The 26,327-nt window shown below is 41.0% G+C and overlaps 1 protein-coding gene across 1 annotated transcript in view; it reads left to right on the forward strand.

Moving 5' to 3' along the window:
• The window catches only part of DESI1 (desumoylating isopeptidase 1), a 418,723-nt gene that overhangs the window by 339,116 nt on the left and 53,280 nt on the right, over positions 1-26,327 (forward strand). Inside the window, exon 4 of the mRNA XM_044075602.1 lies at positions 5,271-5,380. Within this exon, the coding sequence (XP_043931537.1) occupies positions 5,271-5,380 (110 nt within the window). The remainder of the gene's footprint in view (positions 1-5,270; positions 5,381-26,327) is intronic.

Below are 26,327 nucleotides of genomic sequence, written 5' to 3' on the forward strand. Positions count from 1 at the left end.
TTTCAGTCCTTCCAGAAGGACTGGTGTTCATAAATAATATCGTCACACTTGAGAGGGTTTTAGTATACTTAGAAAAGCGACAAGTTGCTCTGCATTTATTTTTATTATTAGTGTGCATCAGTTTTAAAAAAAAAATTTGTGTAAATAGTTCCTCTGGCAGATGTTTAGTATTTAATTTTTGGAAGAAGTAATTGTAGATCAGAAATATAAAGGTTATAAAAAATATTAACAGGTAACTCATTTCTGTAGACAAGGCAGTATTTATTGGCATCTTAAAGTCATGTACTTCAGTTTACCTATCAGAATATATGCTGTAATATACTTATAAGTTGCTGATTCAAAATGTTATATTATCATTCCAGTTCTGAGTTGAGGTCAGAATGGGTGAATGCATCTTTGTGGTATTATTAAAGTTATACACTTTCAAAAACGAAAATCCGTTTTCAAACTCTGGTCCTTTGTAGGTGACAGTGCCTGTAGTTTCTTGAGTGATAACACACACATTCAGCACCAACAGAGAAGAAAAAAGAAAACAAGAAAGAATATGAAGAATTCTGTGTGTGGGTGTCTGTATGCATGTGCACATTAATATATGGTCATGGTTCATTTGGTTGAATACTTATTTGAGTGACTTCTTTTTTGGTTGACAAGGATAAATGGCTTTTTGGTAGAGATGGGTGTGTGTGTGTGTGTGTGTGTGTGTGTGTGTGTGTGTGTGTGTGTGTGTGTGTGTGTGTGTGTGTGTGTGTGTGTATATGTGTGTGTTAATACGAGTGTGTTAGGTTTAAGTACGGGAATGGATTTGGTGTATATACATATATCAAAGTGTTGCACATATGGAGTTTGGAGTGCACAGATCAAAATATCCCTCAACCAAATCAGCAAACAAGAATCCATACCAAAAGAAAATCAAAGTCAATTTATTCCACTGCCAACCACACCACAGTTTCACTCATAGCAAGTGGTTTGTAGAGGGTTTTACTTTGATCCATTACGTTTCATGTTAGCTTAGTTGCTATGTGCATAATATATAATGTACGTGATTTTGAACTCTTCTGTTTGACCTGTACAGTAACTATCTGAGATCAACTTAGAGAACAAAGAGCAAGTGTGCATGTATGTGCTTGTGTGCATGCAACAGTGTGAAAAAGTGTTTTTTTTTTTTTGTTGTTTTTTTAGCACATTAGACTGATTGATGTCCATTACTGGGTTATGTTCTTCAGAATTAGATTCATTGCCTTCTACCAAATGAGTATTTGAATAGATTGTAGCTCCCTCCCCCGACAATGAATTTAATTAAGCATGTTATTAGAGAATGAATGACTGAATTGTTGCAGTATTCTTTGCAGTAGAATTTATTAAATGTGTTCTCGTGCAGAAGGTTGTAATGGCAAATTCGGGAGTTACATGCTAGGCATGCTTAATTTTCTGAGACAGTGTATTAGATAAACAGGAGACTATCTCAGCACTGAGGTGACTATAATTAATTTGGTTTGTTATCTCAAAAAGTATTTTACATTCTGACTTCCAAGATGTCTGCACATTGAGTAACAGGTTAATTCTAGCTCTCTCAATGTGAAAACAGAAACAGCAGAGAAAGCCAGTGGACTTGTATATCTGGGTAATTTTCAGTAACTGGCTAATAAGTGCAGTGTCTGGATGCCAGGAAAAAAGAAACAGAGGACCTGAAAGAAAATCAGCTACAAAAAGTAAGGAAAAAACACTGATGGGAAGAATACTGCAACTGTTCAGAAAAAAGCAGTGCAAGTTCCAGACATGACTTCCAGTAACCTAAAGGAAAGTATAAGACAACTGCACACAGACCTGATTAAAATAAACAAGACACAGATGAAGTATATCAACTCAAATAACAAAAGGCTAGAAAAAAATGAAAGAAGCTTTAAACAGATATTTGGATGAGGTGGTAAAACTGCAAAAATCAGAGGTCAAAATGAAGAAAAGCCTAGCTGAGTATGAGACTTCTCACAAAGAGATGTTTCAAAAATAATAGAATTAGAGGGCAGAGCACGTAGGGAAAACCTGAGATTTTCTGCTGTACCAGAGAAGCTGGAAGGAACAGACTGTATTAATTTTATGAAAGCAGAAATAAGGAACTGGACTGTTATTCCACCACAACAGGAGTTATTAATTGAAAGGGCACATTGTGTGTATGCTGCAAACCTAGCAATGCAAGCAATAGTAAAGATGCAATCCTACCAGCAGAAGGAATTGATTCTGCAAAACTGTGGCAAAAGGGCAACGTATGTTTGTGGAGAATGAGTACTCACTGTGCACCAGACAGATGAGGAGTAAATGTATTCCACTGTTCAGGGAATGTCGAGAAGCAGGCATGAGATGCCAACTTCTGTACCCAGCTATCTTCAAAATATTCTCTCAGGAGGGACAAAATAATTTTTTGATGCAGTGCATGCTAAGGAGGAAATACAAAAGTTTGTTCAACAAAAAGTGAGCTGTGAAACAGAAGAAGATTCAGCTTCTTGTTCTTCTGGTAATAAAGACCACAGAGAGACATTAAAAATATCATTGTCAAAAACTGGGCACTTATAGCGGAAGATAGTGATATGCGTAAAAAGTTAGGAGAAAGGCCCCATATAATCTATAAAAGGGGCCCCAACCTTAAGAGTCTTGTAGAGAGTAATTCTCTAAGACCCCAGGTAAATTGGGGTATGCAAAAATGTGGTAGATGCCATCAATGCCAGTTATTAAGGTAGGGAATAGTTTTCACATACATAATAAGACTTACCCCATAAAAGGGAAATTTAACTGAAACAATAGGTGTGGTATATCTGGCTTCATATCAGCACTGTCAAGGATTCTATATAGGAAAAACGGAACGGATGTTTAAACAAAGGATCTATGAACATCAATATCATATAAGCAAAAAAAATAGTACCAATGCATTAGCCAAGCACATAATAGAAATTCCTTTACATAAGTTTCAGTTCACAGTCGCAGATCAAATAAGTAGAACTATTAGGGTAGGTCCTTGGGAACTTACATTAGAGGAATGTGAATTAATTTGGCAAATGAAAACTAATGCCTACACTCCACCAGGACTCAATGAATATTGTTCCATTAAGTGCATTTTAAAGTTAAAAGCTTTAGAAAGATAAAAATATTTTGAACTGACAATTAATATATACAGTCTACATTTTATAATATGTAACATATTTGCACTTTATCAACTCTAAGAAGCAAGAAGCAATAAGAAGCACGTTTTAACATTTCATTTTTTCTTTCTATATAAGATATGTATAGTGGTGTATTTATTTACTGTGCCTTTAAGAATGTAATTAGAAATGTTTTAATTAAGTGTTTGAATTTTTAACAGCCTATAAGAAGCATGTTAACTTGGTTAGTTGTCTGAAGAAGTTCATTGTACTGTGGGGATAAACAAAACCACTAACAAATAAAACAGTCTGGGTGATTTTACAGTCCGCTGCCTTTTTTGTTTCAAAGTTGAACGTGTTTTTCCTTGAAGTTATAATTCAAAGTGGAAAGGGATGATGATGATGAAACGGGGGAAGTTCAAGAAACAAGTAGAGACTGGGATTTTGGATGAAGATCTTTTAAGAGAATAACAGTGATCATACAGAATATTATATTAATAAAATAGCAGAAAGTATTCTCAGAACTACCCCAGCACGAGAATGGAGAAAAGAGATTCTAATGATAGGGTTGACTGCAATAAGGATACATACAGTAGGCAAGAGGGGGCTGGAATTTCTTGGAGAACACTGGCAAAGGAACTGGCAAAGGAACCAAGGATTGGGAGCAAATAACTAGAGTAAGAAAGGGAATAGAATTGGAAGAAGCCAAGACTTTTTGGATGCAGGTTAGAGATTGCCTTCCCTATCAAGGATTGATATCAGAGTATAGGCAAAGAGAAAGAAATAGTGGCATCCTAAATGAAAGACCAGCATAAGTAGAGTTTTTAGTAGAATCTAGAATAGAAGCTGCTGTTAAAAAGGAATATTTTGTAGAGAGTATAAAATATTGCATGATAACTATAAGACTCAATCAGAGGAGGTTAGAAATGATTGGGAAGAGAGATTTGATAAGCAATTCACAAAGAAGTAAAGGGGGGATATATGTATATCTCCAAATGTGAAACAAAATGTAGATGAGAGAGGATTTTTGCTTGGAAATGTTTGCATAGGTATTTTTGAACCCCTAGTAGACTCCAGAGAATTTTTCCTCTGTTAGACAGCAAATGTTGAAGGTGTGATGGGGAAGAAAGAAATAATTGGGAACGTATTTTCTGGGAGTGTAATAAGATGTCAGACTTTAAAGATTCCCTAAGGTTACTTGATCAGAGATGCTGAATGAGCAAATTGGTGTATCTAGGCAAATGATTTTTCAGAGCTATGATACAGAATCGGAATTGCCTAGACATAACTAGAAGTACCGAATATCGTAACAGAGATAAAACAACTGAAATTGGGATCTTTAGAAAAGGGTAGGAGCAAATTACCAGAAATAAAAATGGGAATGGTGGAAGAATTCATGCAGATTAGGAACAAGGTTTAAAAGATGGCAGTATTAAAATAAGCTATGTAATGTTTGATGGACAGTAATTGGGTAGATTATAAGTGACGTATAATGCTCGCAACTAAGATTATATCAGTATGGTTTATTTTCATTTATTGTAAATGTATGATTGCCTATGTCATAAGTGATACCTTTTTTTAAACAAGAAACATCTTCATTAAATTATTTTGCATTCTAAGAAATTTACATTCCTGTATTTTTCAGTACTTTAAGTACTGTAAAATGTTAACAGTAATGTCCTGAAGGAGTTATGCTTAGTTAAGGGAGAAAATGGTTGCATGATAAAACTTTAAATGTCTCAGATTCAGTGCTGTAAGTCGTCACTGTTGTTTTTGTAGTGGGCTATGTGTGCACATTAATGTGTCCCTTCAGAACTTTCACTGCCTGGTGGGATTTGTTACATGTATTTGCCCTTTTCTGAAATATGATAAGACAGCAGGCAATTACTCTGTGATAGTCTGAGTATATAGATATGTACTGGTCTGATATGTTTGATGTAGCCATTATATTTGTAATAAGAGGTGCAAATTCCCAGAAAAAGTGTAATATGATCATAGGAATCAGGAAGGCTATTAGACAAGAGGTCACATGTGCCTCACTGGTAGCCACCCTCAGGCTCTACCAGCCTTTTCAAGGAAAGGCTTCTCAGTCTTTAATGTATTTATTTTAACCACTTTGTATTGCTTTACATTTTGTAGGGAGGCACACTGCTGGGCCCCCCAGACTCTGTTGTTGACTTGGGGAGTACAGAGGTGACGGAGGACATCTTCATGGATTACCTTACTTCTCTTGGAGAGTCATCATTTCGGTAAGTTCAGCACAGTATAATAGTTTAACTGCCATTTGCTTTTCCATTGTAAATAATTGTCCATTGCCAGTTGTAGTTCCTTTCTTTTTAGTAAACAAAATTGGACTGCATTTGATAACAGAGTCCCTTATAACACTGAAACTGTAACTGTAGTACAGCATAGTTATTGCCAGAGATAAACATATGGCTGGCTACATATCACCAAAGTCTGAGGTTACTGTGGTTGCTTGGTGCCACTAGATGAAAAACTTGCTTTGTTTCACAGATGCTTTCTTCTAGGCTCTGGCTTATGGTAACTTATGTGTAAAACCTAGATTATAAAATAAGTGAATAAATGCATTTAAAACAAGAGTACAGTAAACTTAAAAAGGAATAGGACAATCTTCGAATATTCAGCCTTTTGATATTTATGTGGGGTATATGTGTGCCAATGGTGGTAGTTTGTTTTGATCTATGACTGGAACACTGGAGGGTTGGGATGGGTGTTAGACCTGAGCATCCTAGGAACTGCTTTTCTGACTATGTGGTATAGAAGGATCATGTGTGATCATCACCCCTTTTTGAAGAAACACAGATGATTATTAACAGTATTATGCCATGAAGGGAAAGTGAAGAAATCCTGTAAAGGGAATCTTTACGGAAGTGTGCATTTTCTGTAGCTTATGATTCTATAACCATACTGGAGAAATAGTTTTTTGCCACATTCATCTTGTAGCAGATTGATTTTTCTTTTGTTTTTAAACAGCTTTATTGAATTGAAATAAATTAAAAAAAACAGTATCTTGAGTTATGTACAATTTTAAATATGCTTACTAATGACAATGAAGAAAAAAAAACATTTAAACTATATACAATGACAATTTCCACAAATAGAAGTTAAATTGAACATTATTATAAATATTGATCTGAAGTAGGGACTTCATTTGTCAGCAACCTGTGAATCTTGGATCCGATATCGGATCCGAGCCGGCAACTTGTTTCATAGCCAATGGATCTGAGCTCCTAGCTCCTCCCCTCACCTCACCCATAATTCCCTGCCAACCCTCCATGACCTCAGATCTAGTTTGCCGCGCTTGTGACTAGCTGGATTTTTCAGAGCTCTTAGCGATTTGTTAAGGTAAGTGTATTTTCTTCCTTTTTTTTTTCTGTCTTTAGACTTAAAACAGTGTGCAAGTGTTAGGTTCCCTTTATTATTTGTACTTTTTATATAGTTTTTCCCTCCCCCTGCTGGTCGATAGTGAGTGTGTGTGTGTTAGTGTTTTGGGGCCTATGTGCTTGTGTAGTTCTTTTCTTCCCCCCAGTATGGCAGAGGCCCCAAAAGCCATTTTTTCAAAATGTACCGAGTGTGGCCATAAGCTCTCCCTGGCTGATGGCCACACTCGGTGTGTTCGGTGCCTTGGGGTTGAACACCTCTCCTCAGGCTGTACCAACTGTGCAGTGTTCAACCCCAGGGCACTGAAAGAGCGGAGGTCGAAGCTGGTCCTGGCGGGACTTTTGCCCCCGGACTCGGCTTCGGCCCCTGCTCCTCCCGTGGCACTACCACAGCCTGTGGTGGTAGCCACTCCTGCCCCCTTCCTTCGGCCGGGACTCAAACTCCTGCTAATGTGCCGGAGGACAGGGAGGCCAAGAAGGAGAAACGGAGGGAGAAGCACCACAAGTGGCGGGCCGAGGCCTCCGCTTCGGCCCCGCTGGCTAAGCGGGCTTCTCCCTCCACAGCTTCTAGGTCTCCTCCTCCTCGGCTCCGATCTCCTTGTTTCTCCCCAGGACCCGAGGAGGAGGAGGCCTGATCTCCATCGAGGTCATCGAGGCGGCATTCCAGGCCTGCCTCGGTGGCCTCATCGAGATCGACTTACAGTATGTCAGATGCAGACTTGGACCGGATGATGCGAAGGTTCATCCAGGCCCAGCTGCAGATGGGAGTGCTCTTGCCTCCCCCCCCCCCTTCGGGGGGGAGCTCGACAACCTTTTTTGCTCCGATTGCTCCTTCTCCGACCCGCTTCCCGGGTTCGGAGCTGGGCAGCGTCGGAGCCGGGGGTGGGTCGGGGCCGACAGTACTTGGTACTTCGGATCCGATCTTGCCCTCGAGTCTGTCGGATCCGACCTCGCGGAGCCGTGGGCCGAGCTTCGGATCCGAGGGATTCAGTGTGCCTTCCGCTCCGTCCAGGTCGGAGCACACTGGTCCTTCGGATCCGACGGTCTCGGCACCGGCTCCGATCCCTTCATCAGATCCGAGTGGGAGTCGGCTCTCGGAGCCCAGGGAGAGCGGTTCCCCCTCGGCCTTCGATGTAGTGGAGAGGGCTCTGTCGAGAGTATCCAGACCCCCGGCCCTTGTCTCGGCTCCACCCTGCACTCCCTCTCTGCTGGGCCAGGCTCCCATCACCCGGCCACAGGGACAGCCTGCTTCGATGTCCCAGGTTGTTACATTGGAACAGGATGTTGCTGGCAAGACCTCCTCGGACAGCCCCCCCGAGGAAGTGCCTCGCAAGCACAAGTGTAAGAGGAGGCACGTGGACTCCCCTGAGTCCTTAACCGAGGACATGGACTTGTATGAAGATGAAGGCTCTCCAAGATCACCCCCTGAGGATGTCTCCTTTGGAGACATCATGGAAATGCTTAGGATCAGAGGTGGGTGGTCTGCCCCCAAGGCTTCCTCCGATGAGTCTGTGTTTCTGGAGGCATTCGAAGCAGGCCCATCTACCTCTTGGGTGTCCCCTCCAGCCGACCCCCTGGTGGACCTTATTACCACCAGGGCGTGGAACGACCCGGACACCGTGGAGCCAGTCCCTAAACACCCGGACAGGATACTGAGCCCCCCCACAGACCGGTCCCACTGGAGCAAGGGTCCCCCCGTAGATGCCATGTTGATGGCGGCAGCCACGAAGAGGGAACTAGCTCAGGAGAGCCCCTCGGTCCATCCACCGAGCAAGGAGTCCCGCTCAATGGATCGCTTTGGGAAGCGAGTTTTTAGTTCAGCGACCTTTTCGGTAAGGTCCCTGAACTATATGGCACACGTCATCAGGATGCAGCGGGATCTTATCAAAGAATACGCTGCCTCCCCCCCTGAGTCCATGTCGGCAGAGGACAAACAGTTGTACTCCACCCGAATGGCCACTCTGAGATCCATTTCTAATACCTCTATGCGGCTATTGTCCCACGCCACCGAGGGAGCCGCTAGGGCTAGCGGAGCGGGCCTAGTCATGAGACGTCTGGCCTGGCTCCGGCATTGTGACTTTGCGGAGCCCTTTAAAGCGTCCTTTGCAAACACCCCTTTTGATGGTTCTGCCCTGTTTGGCAAAACGGTTCGCGAGACGCTAGTCCAGAGCGAGAAGGATGGGAAGACGTTGTCTGCTGTCGGAGTCTGCTTCTCTGCTCCTCAGCGGTCCTTTTCGAAGAACCAAAAGGGTCAGAAGAAGATGTGGTTCCGGAAATCGCAGCATTCCCAACCCGCTCCGAACAACCAGTTCTTCCGTGGCAGAGGAGGACACGGAGGATGGCGCCCCAGGAGCAGAGGGGCTCCGAGGAACTTTGAGTCCAGAGAATCCGTCTCTGACCAGCCCACGCAGCAGCCCTGAAGAGTTGCCCGGCTGCGCCACTCTGGAGGCAGTCGGGGGGGCGCTTCTCAGAGCACCTAGCGGCATGGGAGTCCATCACGTCAGACCGCTGGGTGCTTCGAATTATATCCAGAGGGCACAAAATTCCAATGCTTCATGTCCCCAAAATCAGGAACCTCCCCGATGTACCACCCGATCAGAGGGAGGCTGCAGCCACAGAAATCCAGCAGCTGCTAGGAAAAAGAGCCATCCAGCCCATTCCCCAAGACCAGCTCGGATTAGGGTTCTACTCCAGGCTCTTTCTGGTGCCAAAAAAGACGGGGGACTTGAGACCAATTCTAGACCTTTCCCGTTTGAACCTGTCTGTAACCAAGGAAAAATTCTGAATGGTCACTCTTCAATCTATTCTCCCCCTCCTACGGGAGAACGATTGGATGTGCTCTATAGACCTCAAGGATGTGTACTACCACATTCTAATGGACAGACTATCCAGGAGGTTTCTCCGCTTCCGGCTGGGAGCCAGTCACTACCAGTTCAGGGTCCTTCCCTTTGGCCTCACCACAGCCCCCAGGGTGTTCACCAAGGTGTTAGCAGTGATAGCGGCCCACCTGAGACTCCAGGGAATGCAGGTCTTCCCGTACCTGGACGACTGGCTCCTGACCGCCCCAACAAGGCATCTACTTTGCTCAGCCAGAGATTACTTTCTCCGCCTAGTCCCCCATTTAGGCATCACGATCAATGCGGACAAATCTTCCCTTGCTCCGACACAAGTCATAGAATTGATAGGTGCCAGAATAGACACCAGAGATCTATAAGCCTTCCTGACTTCGGAACGACTACGGAATTTGCAACTTCATGTGCGGGCCATCCTCCAGTCAGAAGCCCCACCGGCGGAATTGGTCCTGAGGGCGCTGGGCTCCATGGCGGCAGCGATAACGCTCCTTCCATGCGCCCGCCTAAACATGAGGGTACTGCAGCAAGCAGGAGGGCCCTGTTATGGTGGCTTCATGCTCCGGATCTCCATACGGGCCGACCCTTCTGCACTCCTCCCCCTCTCGCCACGGTGACCACGGACGCCTCCCACCTCGGGTGGGGGGGGCATTATTCAGGCAGGACAGTCCAAGGCACGTGGAATGATACAGGGACCTCCCTGCATATCAACGTTCTGGAGATGAGAACGGTGCTGTATGCGTTGCAAGCACTTCAGAATCTCCTCCCCGTAGGAACTATTGCAATTCAGTCGGACAACAAGTCTGTTGTCTGGTACATCAACAAACAGGGGGGAACCATGTCCTACCCTCTGCCGCGAAGCCATGAGAGAGTGGGAATGGGCGATTTCCACCAACTGCTTTCTGATTGCAATGCACATTCCGGGGCGGGCCAACATCCTAGCAGACAAACTCAGCCGCACCTTTCTTTCCCCTTACGAGTGGTCTCTCAACCCACTAGTAGCGAAGCAGATATTCGCAATATGGGGGCAACCCTGCTGCGATCTCTTTGCCTCTCCCTCAAACACCAAATGCGACAATTTCTTCGCTCTGATTCCCCCTCCAGGGGAAACTCCAAGAGATGCTCTGGTGCATGCTTGGCCGCCCGGTCTACTTTATGCCTATCCTCTTCTACCCCTGATGCTACAGCTGTTACAGAAAGCCTCGCGGTTGGGGAGCAGGATGATCCTCATTGCCCATTCTGGCCTCTGCAAACTTGGTTCCCTTACCTGTGGTCTCACCTAGTGAATCCCCCCTGGATTCTGGATCCCAGTCCGGATCTAATCTCCCATCCGTCGGGCTTGTCGACCCCAAATCTGGACAGTCTGCAGCTGACAGCTTGGTTGCTCCAGTTCCACTCCTAGTTAGGACTCCCGGGATCTCTTCACCAGTCAAAGCCATCCTCGTGCCAGCGCATAAACCTTCCACCAGGAAAGTGTACCGCAGTAAATGGAAACGTTTTTCCGTCTGGGCGGAGCATCATAATCTAGATCCCTTTACTGCCCCTCTTCCATCCATACTAGACTTCCTAACCGGACTCTTTCAGGAAGGCGCTAGTTGCTCAACCGTCAAAGTACAATTGACGGCCATCTCCCATTACCAATTATTATTATTATTAATTAATTATTATTGTGGGACATCACACAGGGCCCTTGATGTCGGCCAAATTGTGTAAAACCTTTCTCAAGGGTACTTTCCTGCTCAGACCCCCTATCAAAGAAGCCGTACCCCCTTGGGATCTTTCACTAGTTCTTCAAGCCCTAACTGCTCCCCCATTTGAGCCTGCCGCTTCAGTGGATCTCAAATACTTGTCCTGGAAAACAGCATTCCTTGTAGCCATTACTTCAGCAAAAAGAGTTTCGGAACTTCATGCCCTTTCTGTGAAGCCTCCTAACTTGATTTTTCATCCGGACAGAGTGTACCTCAGAACCAATCCCTCCTTCCTTCCCAAAATAGCATCAGAAACCAATATAAATCAATCCATAAATCTACCGGTCTTCTTTTCTAAATATCAGAATAAAGGAGAGTACAAGCTGCACTCATTAGATGCTCATAGGCAGCTACGTTTTTATACTCATAGGAATGCTGGTCACAGGCAATCCAACCAGCTGTTCATTTCCTTTGCCAAATTCAATTTGGGGAAAGCAGTCTCAAAAATCACCTTGTCACACTGGATTTCCCAATGTATTCTTTTAGCGTACCAAGCTTCTGGGAGACTCGCACCTGGAGGAGTTTGCGCACATTCCACTCGTTCCATCTCTACTTCTGCTGCCTTCAAATCTAGAGTTCCGTTGGATGATATTTGTTCGGCAGCCACTTGGGCCTCATCTCATACCTTTATTAACCACTACAAACTGGATGTAATTTCTAGAGGGAGAGCATCCTTTGGCTCCGCGGTGCTCCGCAATATCCTTCCATGATGGCCGCCCAAGATTCAGGTAGCTGGGGACTCTGTCCCACAGGTTGCTGACAAATGAAGTCCCTACTTCAGATTAAGAAGTTATGTACTCACCATAACGTTCCATCTGAGTAGGTGGCTTCATTTGTCTGCAACCATCCCCCCCTCCTTCCCCCTGGCCTTCAGAATGAATCTATCTAGGTTCATAGGTTCATACTAGGCTATCTGCCCGAGGGCATTTATAAGCCTAGCCCATAGTTTTGTGGCTTACGCCACCCCTTTAGTTTGGAGAAACTATGCCCATTATTTTGCTGTGCCTCTGTCGAGCAGTGACACTGAGGTAACCCCTGGGGTGTATCTGCGATCTCCCATCCATTGGTCAAGATTCCTCTTGAACAAGGCCAGCGAGGTGCTCTGCCTCACATAAACCGGGATTTTGTTCCACAGCATAGGGAGTCTTTGGGTGATGAATCTATCCCTCCAGCACGTCCTATTAATAACCGTGTCGAGGTTTAAGTCTCCGCCCTTGTGGCTCTGAGGGATCTAGATTTTTTGAGATGAAGCATATTCATCAAATCTGGGTTTGACATGGCCTTGTATGTCAGGCATAGGTCACCTCTGAGCAAGCGGTAAGCAACTGAATATAACTGGAGTTCTTTCAGTCGGGCAGCATAAGACAGATTTTTGAGACCCTTTATCCTTTTGGTGAGGAACTTTTGTGGCCTCTCCAGCTGCTGCAAGTGTCGGGTCAGATACATTCCGAATGGGGCATTGTACTCGATCATTGGTCTGATGAGTGATGAGTATAGGGAGACTATGACTTCCCTTGATCTAGATGTGAATCCCTTCATGATAAGGTGGGCAATGTAGAAGGTCTTCCTAACTACTTTAGCAATATGAGTGTCGAATGAAAGGCTACTGTCAACCTGGGTTCCCAGGTCCCTAATAACTTCTTCTGTGTTCAAGGGATTGCCACCTATATGGTAGCTAGGGTAACCTTATTTTTGCCGAAGGGTATGACTATGCATTTCTTGGCATTTAACTTTAGGCCATGGCTCTGGCACCAGTTATCCATTTCTGTGAGACCCTTCTGAAGGATATCTTTGTCGGATGTGTTTTCAACTACGGCGCCCAGTTTGCAGTCATCTGCAAACTTTGTCAGCCATAACCCTCCTGTGTTTGCTTGTACTTCAGAAAAGTAGATGCCAAACAAGAGTGGGCCCAGGACTGAGCCCTGTGGGACACCACTTGTGACAGGCTTTGAGTCTGACATGGCGCCAGCAACTCTGACCCTGTGGGTTCTGTCACTCAGCCAGTTTGCAACCCATCTTGTAATGTATGGGTTTACATTTAAGTTGATGAGTTTTTCAATGATACCCAGTGAGGTATTGTATCAAAAGCCTTCGCCAGGTCTAGGTAGGCTGTATGGACTGCCTTTCCCTCGTCAATGGCCTTGGTGACTGTTTCAAAAAGTCAACCAAGTTTAGAAGGCATGATCTGCCTTTGACAAAGCCAAACTGGGTTGGATCCAAAGTCTGCAAGTTCCCTATGTCTTTATTTATGAGATCCATTATGATCCTCTCCATGGCTTTGCAGATAAGGCTTGTCAAGCTAATGGGACGGTAATTTCCAGGGTCGGTGGAGGCACCGCCTTTGTGGAGTGGGGCCACAGTCGCTGTCGCCACTCCTGGCACGTATCCGGAGGTGCGAGTAAGATTAAACAGCTGTCCTAACTGTGGGTTTAATTCCTCGTTGAGTTCATGGAGCACACAGCCGGGGACACCATCAGGTCCCATGGATGCTGTGTTCTTTGCCTTGGAGAGAGCAATTCTCACCTGGGCGTTAGAGATGTTTGGGGGCTACAATCATTTGGTATAGATATCTCTCCTTTAGGGGAGGGGAGAAGTTTGCACTGAACCTTTCAGCCAGTATGTTGGCAATGTCTGTAGGATCAGTAATCTTCACATCATTTTGAACTAATTCTGAGCATATCTGGGAGTTTCCTCCTAGGTTTCTGACATAGCTAAAGAATGCCTTAAGGTTGTCTTTAGAGTCCTTAGCTATTTTTTTCTCAAAATTAGCTTTGGATTATTTTATGAGAGCTCTTAGCTTTTTACTTATAGTGATCAGCGGTGTCTTACCTTTTAAGGATTTTGCTCTATCTTGTAGTAGCTTTCTCCTTTTGTTGTAGAGTTTGTTTATGGCTGGGGTCCACCAGACTGGACGCTTGCCTTTGGTACAAAGAGTCTTTGTTTTGCTTGGGATTGCCTGATCCATGCAGCCCTGCAGGTGCTGGTAGAAGGCATTTGTAAGTGATTCAGCGGTTTGAGTAATGTTAACCGGCTCAGGGGCCTTAAAGGAGACCACACTAGTCTTTAGAAGTGTGAAGTCGGCTTCGAGAAGTTCTTTACTGTGGTCTTTTTCATTTCGGTGGGGCGGGATGAGGACCTCCAGCGAGATTAGTTTGTGATCAGATCTCACCAGTGAGGGGTATACTTCCGGCATTGAACATTGTGCTCCCATGTTCGTGATGATGAGATCAAGTATGTTTTCTCCTCTTGTGGGGATGGTGACTAGTTGTTCCATGGCATTTGAGTTTATGAATTCCAGGAACTTTTGGGCTAGAGTGTTTGGGCTTGAGTAGTGTTCCCAGTCTATATTAGGGTAGTTGAAGTCACCTAGTATGATGGTGTTCGGAGATACATTTATCCCCTCCAGTGTTTTCAGGAAGGCCATATGAGGTTCCTGAGTTTGCGAGGGTGGCCTGTAACATGCTACAAATTGCAGAGCTTAACATTAATTAGTCTTGACATAAACTGTGCTTTCTATTCAGTCAATTGGGAGAGAGGTTGTTTATTGGAATACCTCTTTTGGGTATCTATAGAGGGGCAAACTTGATCTGAGGTCATGGAGGGTTGGCAGGGGATTATGGGTGAGGGGGGGAGCTAGGAGCTTGGATCCATTGGCTATGAAACAAGTTGCTGGCTCAGATCCGATATCGGATCCAAGACCCCCACAGGTTGCAGACAAATGAAGCCACCTACTCAGATGGAACGTTATGGTGAGTACATAACTTCTTATTACATTTACTATTAAATTATTTATCTAACAAATCATATACTTTCTTCCACATATTGTTTACATTAGTATTCCTAGAGGATAGTACTCTTATGGTCAGTATCTCTAAATTACATACTTCAAAAAGTAATTTTTTGAATTCATTTACTGAGGGAGAAGATTTAGACTTCAAGTTTCTTGTAACTGTTTTCATGACTACTGATAAAATAGACCAGAGCAGAGGCTGATTAATTTCTGTAATACAGTTTGGAACAGGAGTGTTAAACAATATAAGTGATTTTGAGAGTAAAAAAATTGTCTGTGAAAATTGCTTGTAAAAAGTGATGGTCTTTCCAGAAATTATTTAATTCTGTACAGTCATATACCATATGGGCCCAATCAGCATTAACTTCATTATTACACTTCCAGCAGTTAACATTTTTCTTATTAGATTTACTTAAAGTGATGTGATAAAAGATTTATGCAAATATCTCCATGTGAAAATTGTCCATCTTAGTGAAGAAGTGGTTGCACTAGCTGATTATATCTGATTTGTCTTTATCTGTTGGTGGATGATTATTAATTAAGTTGAAATAATTCCAAAATTATCTGATATATTATCTAGATCTAGTTTAATTGCTTTATATAGATGAGATAAAATGTTCTTAGTTGGTGATTTATTATTTATAGACAATACCATATACTGAATTTAGGAACTGAACTTTTAGTTGATAAAGTTATACAATCAAGTTTATTAGATACATATATCCTACTTCCATGTAGATCCAACCAGGATGTTGTGTCAAAATCATATTAATTCTTCAGTAAGTTAATGGATTTCAGATCATTATTAGATATCATTTGGGACCAAAATATTACATGTTTTTGTTGAAAAGAATACATTTTCATAAAATCAGAAGAAAATATAGCACCTTGCGTGCAAGCTATAGGAAATAGGAGAAATAGCCAATCTTTGTACAAGTTAAATTTATATAAATAGTTTCTAAATGATCTCAAAAGAAGAGTTATATAATTTGTTCTAAAATTCTGAGAAGAATAAATAGACAAATAATCCTTTAAGATCCAGATAAAGGAGTTATTAAACAGCATAAATTTCTGTGATTTATTATTATTTATTGCATTACTCATTAATATTTCTAGAATGTTCTTCCACTTAACGGTGTATTTGATATCAATAAGAAGAGAAATAAATTTAGCCATTGTAGAGACTGAGTAGATTTCCAAATTAGGCAAATCTATACCTCAATTTTCCCAATTTTCCATGTGATAAGATAAGGCTATTCTAGGCCTAATAGGGAACCATAAAAATGTATGTATTATAGAATAAAATAGTGAACTAGGCGGGGGTAAAGAGATTGATTGGATAATATAAAGAATTTTGGGTAATAGAATAATTTTAATAGTTTTTCATCCATAGCAAATTGGATTTTATTCAATTTTTTTAAAGAAATTTCCTATTGCCAATAAGCTTTTATTATAATTGATTTGAATGATATCTTTTATGTTGTTAGCAATTACAATGCCTAGATAAAATAGTTCATCAGACTGTGCTTGGTATTTTTTATAGGTATCCAGTAATTCTAGTTTTTTAGGGCCATTGTCAAGATTTTAGATTTATTATTGAAGGTTAAACCTGACTTTTTTTTGAAAATATTCAGCATCTTTAAAAAGAGCATTAATAGATGCATTACCACCTAGTGTAATGAGTATGTCTGCAGACATTTGTATTTTGGAGACATCATTAGGACTCAACCTATATCCTTCAATGTTTTCATCATATCTTATCAAATTAGCCCACGGTTCCATAATCAGTGTAAATAGTAAAGTAGATAAAGGGCACCCTTGCTTTGTTCCTTTAATTATTGGTATATTTTGGGATGTATTTGTACCTCTTTTAATGTATGCTTGGCTACCTTGATATAAACTTGCAATTAGATTTATAAAACTATTAAAGAAGTTTAATTCCTCCAAAATTATAAGTAAATACTCCCAATTGACTGAATAGAAAGCACAGTTTATGTCAAGACTAATTAATGTTAAGTTGTTTTTTTAAGTATTTAACTGATTCAATTAAGGACATAATTCTTTTGATATTGTCATAAGAATTTCAGTTTACTATAAATCCTGTTTGAACTTCATCAACTAATGTGGGCAAAAAAAATTTAAGTCTATCTGCAAAAATTGAAAAACATTTTGTAGTCAATGTTTAATAAAGAGATAGGTCTATAGGATGAACATTTAACAGGGTCCTTATCAGTTTAGGATTGGGGAGATAAAAGTATATTTCCATGATGAAGGTATTACATTGTTATTTTGGGAAATATTGTAAACTTTATGAAGCAGTTTTAAGGCATTAACTGGTTATAGCTTATAAACCTCTGAAATGATACCATAATTTCCCGGTGCTTTATTTAGTTTTAATTTCGTAATCTGGGATTGAATATCTTAAAGGAGATGGGTATGTCAATAATAGTAACTTGTTCATTAGATAGTCTTTTTTTTGTATATTTATTAATGAAAAATGTGATTTTTTTTGTTAGAATCTATTATCTTGGATTGTTGATTAATGTTTGTAAACAATTCTCTGAATTCATTAAGATATTTTGTATACCTGAGACTGTCTTTTTCTTTTTAGGGGAAAATATTACATTTATATGATTGAATTTGTTTATTCTTTTAGTTTTATTAGCTAATAAATTCAGAGATCTAGGATTAGTGAAGAAGTTTAAGACTTTACATTTTTCTAAAATAATCATAGTTTTATGGTTAAGTATTTCCATATACTTAATGTTCAAAGAATTTATTTCTTTTTTATATAATTTTTTATTAATATATTTTTCTTAAGTTTCAAAGAATCTATCTTATTTTGTAGTTCTATTTACTGCTCATCCCAGCTTTTCCTTTTTTGTTGTACCAATTCATAATTCTGCCATAGAAGTAAGCTTTTAAAGCATCCCATACAAAAATTTCAGAAATATCATTTATATTGTTTTGTTCAATAAAATTCTGAATTTCTGATGTTATAAAATCTTTAAAATTTTTTAAATCTTTCAGTTTAGTTATATAGGCAGGTATTGTACTTATTTGAACATTACGAGTTGGGGTAACTAAAAATTTAAAGATTATTGAATTGTGATCAGATATATGGGCATGTAATCACCTTATAATTAGAAAACAAAACTCTATCTATCTTTGAATGCGTATCATGTCTGTTTGATAAAAAGTATAAGATAAGTAATCAGAATCAACAAAGGTATGTATATCTTTCAGGAAATAGGTTTCCAAAATTTCAACAATTTGGCTGAAGCTGTAATTCTTCTTTTATTATGTGATGTTGATTCTTTATTGTTTAAAATACAATTAAAATCACCAACTAATATTATATGTCCCTTAGAAAGTTGTACTATATGATCAAAATGTTTTACTGTATCAGTACCTATTCCTGGAATCCTGTATAGATTTACTAAGGTATATATTTTGTTATTAAACTGGATAGTAGCAAGACAAAACATTCCTTTATTATCTTTATAAGTGTTAATTTTTGGTTTAGGTAATGAGTTCCATAAGATGGCTACTCCTCTCTTATTTTGAAAATGTTCTGAACTAGCTAGCACTGAATATTGTTTAGTATCTAATCTAAATACATCCTCTGTTTTCAAATGAGTTTCTTGTAAGAATATTAATTTAACGTTATGCAGTTTGAGATATTTAAAGAAACTTCCCCTCTTATTTGGATTATTTAATCCATTAATGTTAATTGAAATGCTCTTCAGTGAAGTCATTCAATATTATGATGTTGAAAGAGAAATATTTTGACCAAAACCATAGATTATTAATGTAAATGGAAGGAATACCTAGGGATACATTATTTTTAAAGTAATGTGGAAACATTGAAAAAAAGTAAACGTATGAGAATTACTCTTTTAAGAATTGTGGAAAATGTCAAGAAAGCTAATAGCAAACTTTTATAACTTAATCTGTTAACTTCATAACCACCCCTAACCCTTCTGGAGTTTAATACTCCCAATTCGAGTGACATGTGATCACTTAAATTAACCCTCTATTCAGTAGCAACATCTAATCAGCGTCTGTCTGAGAAATATCTACTGTGAATAAACAATTCATATCACTTTGTAAGGTATAAGACTAACAAATCTCTGGTGATGAAATTTATTTAAGAATTTACTTTTTGTAGTCATCTATAGGAGAAAATTATCATAATGAACAATGCAAGTAAAAAAGAAAAATATATACAATAGGTCATAATGTCACTTACTCAACTAGAAATTCTACAAAAAATAATGTTATTATCTTAGAATAATAACCAGAGAATAAATTAAACCGTTACTATATTCTAATAACTAATAAAAATAATACCATTCAAAATAATAAACATCATCAAAACTGAATATATGAATATATACAAAACATTTCAAATGCTGAAATCCATTTGCTTAGTAATTATTATAAAACCATTAGTTGGAAAAGCAAATAAACTTCCTATAACATATACCTCTTCTTTACTTTTTCATTTAAAGTTTTAATAATAACTATTACAACCACATCAAACACTTTATAAATGTTAACATATTAGCACATATCATTGTGACTACTAATGAAATATATAGTCAGCTCTGTGCACCAGGTTATAATACTGCAAAGAGAATGTATATATTTATGTTGTATACATAATGCATCATGTACCCAAAAAATAATACAAATTAGAGTTCAGTACCACTAAATCTGAAGTGAGTACAGCACGGAAAAAACTATGTGTGTTAGCTCATGTGTTAGATAATTGTATGAAATTCACTCCTTACATTAAGATTACTCCCTTTAGCTACATCATGAAAGGTATAGTGATTCATGACTACTATTTCATTGACGGGATGTGTAACTATTGTATGACAACATAATTTTAAAGTGCAACTATTCAGGTACAAGCAGTAAAAGCAAATAGTTGCTTTGGTAGTACTATGGCTGAGGTTACTATATTCAGCTCCTGAAATTAGGAGTGTCTATGTAAAGTTTAAGAATGTACCCCATGTGTAAGTATGTTCTCACCAGCTATATGGATTTATTCTCATCATCAAAACACTTGCTGACTATTTGCATATATATATATTACCCATAAAATTAGTCTGCGCTCAGAACTTGCCCAGATAGACTAGGATATGACTGATTATGATCTGTTAACAAATAAATGTAATAACTGAAAATCTAATTAAAGGCATGTAAATGACAAGCTAGCTGTTCCTGGAAGCAGAAAGGAATTTATAGGGTAAACTTGTAATTAACTTACTGGTGATAATTATAGATGTTCATCGTGTTTCACTGTTGCAGTCATTACAATTTGGTTATCCTGCTGGCAGGCTACCCGCAGTCGGCCTGAATTCCAAAGTCTAGGTCCGGCGTCGGTTGTTGTCGCCTCCTCCCTGATGTCAGTGCGCCAGGGGTATAAAAGATGCACCCAACGCCATTTTCTTCAGTCTTTCTTGCCGTGCGGTGCCCGAAGCAAAAGCAGTTCGCAAGTGCCGATCGGCCGACTCCTGAGATTTTCAGATTCGAATTTCAGAGCCAAAGTTTTCATTAAAGCTAAGTACCCCGTTGGGGAAACTTTTTTCTTGCTCCAGACTGATGTCAGAAAAAGTTAATAATTGTATTTCTTGTGGGAAGCAAATACCTCATAAGGATTTTCATTCTTACTGTATTCCTTGCCTAGGCCCTGACCATGACATTGCTAGTTGTCTTTTTTGTGCTAGATCTAACCAATGCACTATTAAGTGTCTGTACGATTTTGCATTTCATTACTTTGGCAGAAGATTCAATTATATAATGCCATCAGAACAGCCGACTACCGGAGTTTATAAAAAGTGCAAAGAAAAAGAAAAGGACAGGCATCCGAGGTCCAAAACCGACAAGGCTTCCGCTAGGCCTGTCACCGGTTCAAAGTGAGGTGCTTTCGCAGCCCCTGACACCCGCTACCTCAGAGCCACAGGCCGCTTCCGACTCCCACGTGGAGCTAACTAGGCCGCTGGAAACTCAAGGTGTTGGACACTCGGAAACTATTCCCTCAGATGTGTTCGGAGCCGCTGAGCAGGCATCGGCTTCTGAGGGTGTTTTCAGGCCTACACAGTTATATGTGAAACCTACTTCAGCTTCAAAGGCAAAGAATAAAGCAGCTCTAAAGACAAAGAAACAAGTACAGCATTCTCCTAGACAGGCCACCACGCCTAAAAAACAGATGCTTAAAATGGCCGAAGACCTAATTACTTTGATCAGGGGTTCCCGTCCCCCTCCTGATAAGAGGCCTAGGCAAGAGATAGAATATGAATCTTCAGATCAGGTTTCCATTTCCTCTGATTCCTCTTCTGAACAGGAATATTCTTTTCCTCCCTATGAGAATTCTGATGCTGAAGAATCTATCCCTTCAGCCTCTCCTTCTGAGGATTATTCTTTTGGGGAGACACTGCATACTATAAGGAGCATTTCCACTGGGAGAGCCAAGATTACTCAGAATCCAAAAAAAGGCTCAGAGACTTCCTTTTATTACCTCAGCACAGGCCCCTTGCTATCCCTCCTGTTTTAGACATTGTAGATGATGTATTTTCAGAGTCCAGTCTATCTCCAGACTCTTTACCACCAGCTCCTGTTAAGCCAGACAGATGCTACAGGGTTCCTGATTCACATAAATTTCTTTATAAAAACCCTGCTGCTGACCCAGAAACTATCTCTCTGGGTCCCAAAGGGGTCAAGGCTTCCACTGCAAAAAACCCTATCCCCTCTGATAGGGATTCTTGAGCCCTGGACAGATGGGGGAAAAGATTTATACTTCTGCTACCTTGGCTGTAAGAGCTTTAAATTGCCAATTTCATATGTTTAAATATCAGAAATATCTTATGTCACTGCTTAAACAGAAAATGTTGACAAATTCAGAATGTGCAGAAAACAAAGAAATGCAGGATTTATTGCATGCAGCTGAACAAGTGGGAAAGTATACTTTGCAATATGGTTTTGATTCTCTAGAGGCCTCCTGCAGGGCCGCTGCTACAGGTTCTGTCATTAGGAGGCATGCTTGGTTAAAAGAACAGAATCTGCCTGATCATGTTAAAGCAAAACTATTAGATGCTCCATTACAGCATGATACTTTGGTGTTAAAGCAGAAGAGGTGTTGAAGAAAATGGAGGACAAAGCTAAATCTATGCAAACAGTCAAGGATTTCTTGCAGATACAGCCTCCCAGATTTAGCAAGAACTGGCCTACAAAGAATTGGTCCTTTCCAGTGTCAGACAGGCCACAGAGAGGCAGATACAGACGCCCCAGAGGCAGATCACAACCCCAAGGCTCATACAGGCCTAAACAATGGGGGCTTCTACCTCCAAAAGCGGAGAGGAAAAATCACAGCCATACAGGAAACAGTCTCAATGACTTTCCCCTGCCAGCACCAAGCACTTGTCTTTTGGCAGCCCCTTTGGGGGGAAAACTAGCACTTTTTTCACAAAAGTGGCACATGATCACCCAGGACAAATGGGTCCTAAATATTGTATCACAAGGCTACAGGTTCCACTTTCACACCCTGCCAAGGCCAAATAGTATGCCAGACCTGCCATGCAATCAATGGGCAGAGGCACAAAAACAGGTTTCATCCCTCATGGACATGAGAGCTATTCAGCTAGTACCACAGCAAGAGCAGGGACTAAGATTCTACTCAAGGCTGTTCTTGGTGCCCAGAAAGGACAAAGCCTGGAGACCAATACTTGACCTGTCTATCCTAAACACATTTCTGGATATTCCGAAATTCAAAATGTTAACTCTGCAGCAGCTTCTGCCCATGCTGGGCAAGAGGGCTTGGCTTGTGACTTTAGACCTAAAAGAGGCATACCTGCATGTCCCAATCAGACAATCATGCAGAAGATACCTCAGATTTATAGCTGGCTCAATGCACTACCAATTCTCTGCACTGCCCTTTGGCTTATCTACTGCGCCCAGGGTCTTCACAAAATGCCAGGCACCAGTGATTGTATTTTGCAGACAAAGAGGAATACAAATATATCCTTACTTGGACGACTGCCTTATTCAAGCAGAGAACAAGGACATCCTACTACAGCATCTGGCGTTTGTAAAAAGGTTACTAACAGGTCTAGGGTACTCGGTAAATGAAAAGAAATCCAAACTTGCACCCTCTCAGGAGATAATATTCCTGGGTGCAAGCTTAAATACAGATGCCCAGATGGCTTATCTCACGCCAGACAAACACAGACAACTGACTACTTATTTCAAAATGTTGGCAACAAAGACCCAGTTATCTGCAAGAAAAATTCTGCAGGCTTTCTGCTTCATGGCATCCTGCATTCTGCTAATTCCATATGCAAGACTGCATATGAGGAAACTTCAATGGTATCTAAAAAGTGTTTGGACTCAACATTGCCACAGCCTAGAAACAATAATTACCCTCATTCCCTGCCTGCAACAGGAGTTTCAATGGTGGGCAAAAGCCTGTCACCACAACACGGGACAGCCATTCACCTTACCCACAGCCAGGCAGACATTGACAACAGATGCATCAGATTGTGCCTGGGGGGCCCATATGGCAGGAAGATGTATCCAGGACACATGGTCCGCAAGTCAAATGCATCTACATATCAATCAAAAAGAGATGCTAGCTGTTCAGAACGCCCTGACAGCCTTCAAGGATCTACTTCATCCAGGACAACTACTGATAAGGACCGGACAATACTACAGTCATGTGGTACATAAACAAGCAGGGAGGCACACATTCCTACCCCCTCTGCAGGCTAGCCATGAACTTGTGGGACACAGCATTGACTTACCCAGTACATCTGCAAGCACAATTCCTGCCAGGAAGGACAAATACTCTGGCAGATGAACTAAGCAGAAACCTAATGGATCCCCACGAGTGGAAATTGGATCCACAAGTCTTCAGCATGATAACAAGGAACTGGGGATGCCCAGACATAGACCTATTTGCCTCCCCTCACAACTACCAACTACAGAAATACTGCACAAGGACTTCTAACAAGCAAGCATGGAAAGTGGATGCTCTATCCTTCAGCTGGAAAGACCTAACAGTATATGCCTTTCCTCCGCTGCCTGTCCTCCCCAAGGTGGTACTCCTCAAGGTTAGACAAGAGAAACCAAAAATTATACTGATTGTCCCAGACTGGACCCGCCAGCACTGGTACCCAATCCTAAAGAGCTTGTCTCAATGTCCAGCTTGGCATTACCTCAAATTCCTCACTTATTGACCCAACAAGACATTCCGATACTACACAGCCAACTCAGGACCTTAAACCTGGCAGCATGGCAGATAATGTAGCCAGTAAAGGCACACCTCTCTCTAAAGCAGTGATGGATGTTATTTTGGAGGCCTGGAGGCCTAGCACCAGAAAATCTTATGCAGAAAAATGGAAGAGATTCTGTGCTTGGAACCAGGCACAAGGTTTTGACACGATTGTTCCAAATATTCCTCAGATTTTGCAATACTTAACTGAGATGCTTGATAAAGGCCTTTCCTTTTCATCAATTAAAATTCATGCCTCTGCCATTTCAGCTCATTACAATACAGAACCACATATTTTTTCTCATCCATTACTAAGGCAGTACCTCAGAGGGGCCAAAAACATAAGACCTCCAAGGAGAGCACCAATACCTGCATGGGACCTCAACTATGTCTTGGAAAAACTCCCACTGCCTCCATTTGAACCAGCCTCTGCAGCTGATATAAAATTCTTATCCTGGAAAACAGCTCTGCTGCTAGCAATAACCTCTGCTAGACGAGTCTCAGAGTTACAGGCACTCATGGCTGTGGAACCTTTTATCATTTTCCATCCTGGCAGGGTTTCTCTGCGGACAAACCTTACATTTATGCCTAAGGTAGTGTCCAGTATGGCCCTTAACCATACAATTCATTTGCCTACCTTTTATCCAAACCCACAGAATAAGGGTGAGAGAATTCTGCATTCTTTGGACATTCACAGGCAGCTACGCTTCTACTTGGACAGAACCAAAGCTTTCAGAAAGACTGAACAACTGCTAGTGGCATATGCTGCAGGATCACAAGGAAAGCCTATCTCAAAGCAGACTATTTCAAAGTGGATAGGCCACTGCATTCGTTTCTGCTACTCACAGCATGGCAAATCAGTGCCTAAGGGCATTAGGCCACATTCAACCAGAGTAGCAGCCACTTAGCCTTCCTCAGAGGAGTACCAACCAAAGATATCTTAGAAGCTGCAACTTGGAGTTCAGTGCATACTTTTACAAAGCACTATCACTTACTTCTCTCCTCTAAATCCAGGGCAGGATTTGCCACTGCAGTTCTGCAGGGCCTGATAGCCTCTCCTAATCCTATTTAACACCAGCCTCCCAACCTTAGCTTTGGGATTCAACCCAATTGTAATGACTGCAACAGTGAAACACGATGAACATAGTACAGTTGTGTACCTACCATAAATGTAGATGTTTGAGTGTATTCACTGTTGCAGTCCAGGTTACCCTCCCACCATCCCCCTTTTTCTTTGCTGGGACTTATCTGTACTTCTCTATTCTATGCAACCTATGTGGTGTATTTGCTTGTAGATGAAGGAAAAATTGTTTTTTGTGCATACATGCGTATTGGCATAATTTAGCCTACCATTTTAGGGGCACCTGACATCTGGGGCAAGAAAAACTGAAGAAAATGGCGTCTGCTGCATCTTTTATACCCCTGGCACAATGACGTCAGGGAGGAGGTGACAGCAACCGACGCCGGACTTAGACTTTGGAATTCAGGCCAACTGCGGGTAGCCTGCCAGCAGGATAACCCAATTGTAATGACTGCAACAGTGAATACACTCGGACATCTACATTTATCGTAGGTACACAACTGTACTTTACCCGTTCCTTCTGCTATATTTTTAGTACTGTCATCAAACGATAATATACCATATTTACCATATATACACATAATGGGTCTCACTTTCCCTCATGAAAATTATCATAATTTGTAAGTTGAAAATTACTGTTTTTAAACATGTATTAATATGTTCATGTCAGAGCAACTTTATTTGAATTTGATAAATAATATTGTATCCTATACAGAATTCCTATAATTACAAGCCAGGAATATTGCAGTTGTCAGATTGGTGGTAAAATGATGTATATAATTTGTCCTGTTCTGAAACTAAGCATGAGGTATCAGACTAAATGAGTACTGATTATTCTATAATATATGTGAAGGGTATGTATACTGATATCAAAAACCTATTGTACTGCTGACTGGCAGTGTTTTTAAGTAGACTGTAATGTGAGTGCTGATAAATAAAATGTCTGTAACCAAAAGGTACATATAAGTCGTAGCACTAAGGACAGTACCTCACTAAACTATTACAAATTATCTACTATTAGTAGTCATACTGCAGTAAAGAATGTGCATT

This window comes from Protopterus annectens, chromosome 1.part1, assembly GCF_019279795.1.
Source record: "Protopterus annectens isolate FY-2018-M chromosome 1.part1, PAN1.0, whole genome shotgun sequence".
Classification (NCBI taxonomy): Eukaryota; Metazoa; Chordata; order Ceratodontiformes; family Protopteridae; genus Protopterus; species Protopterus annectens.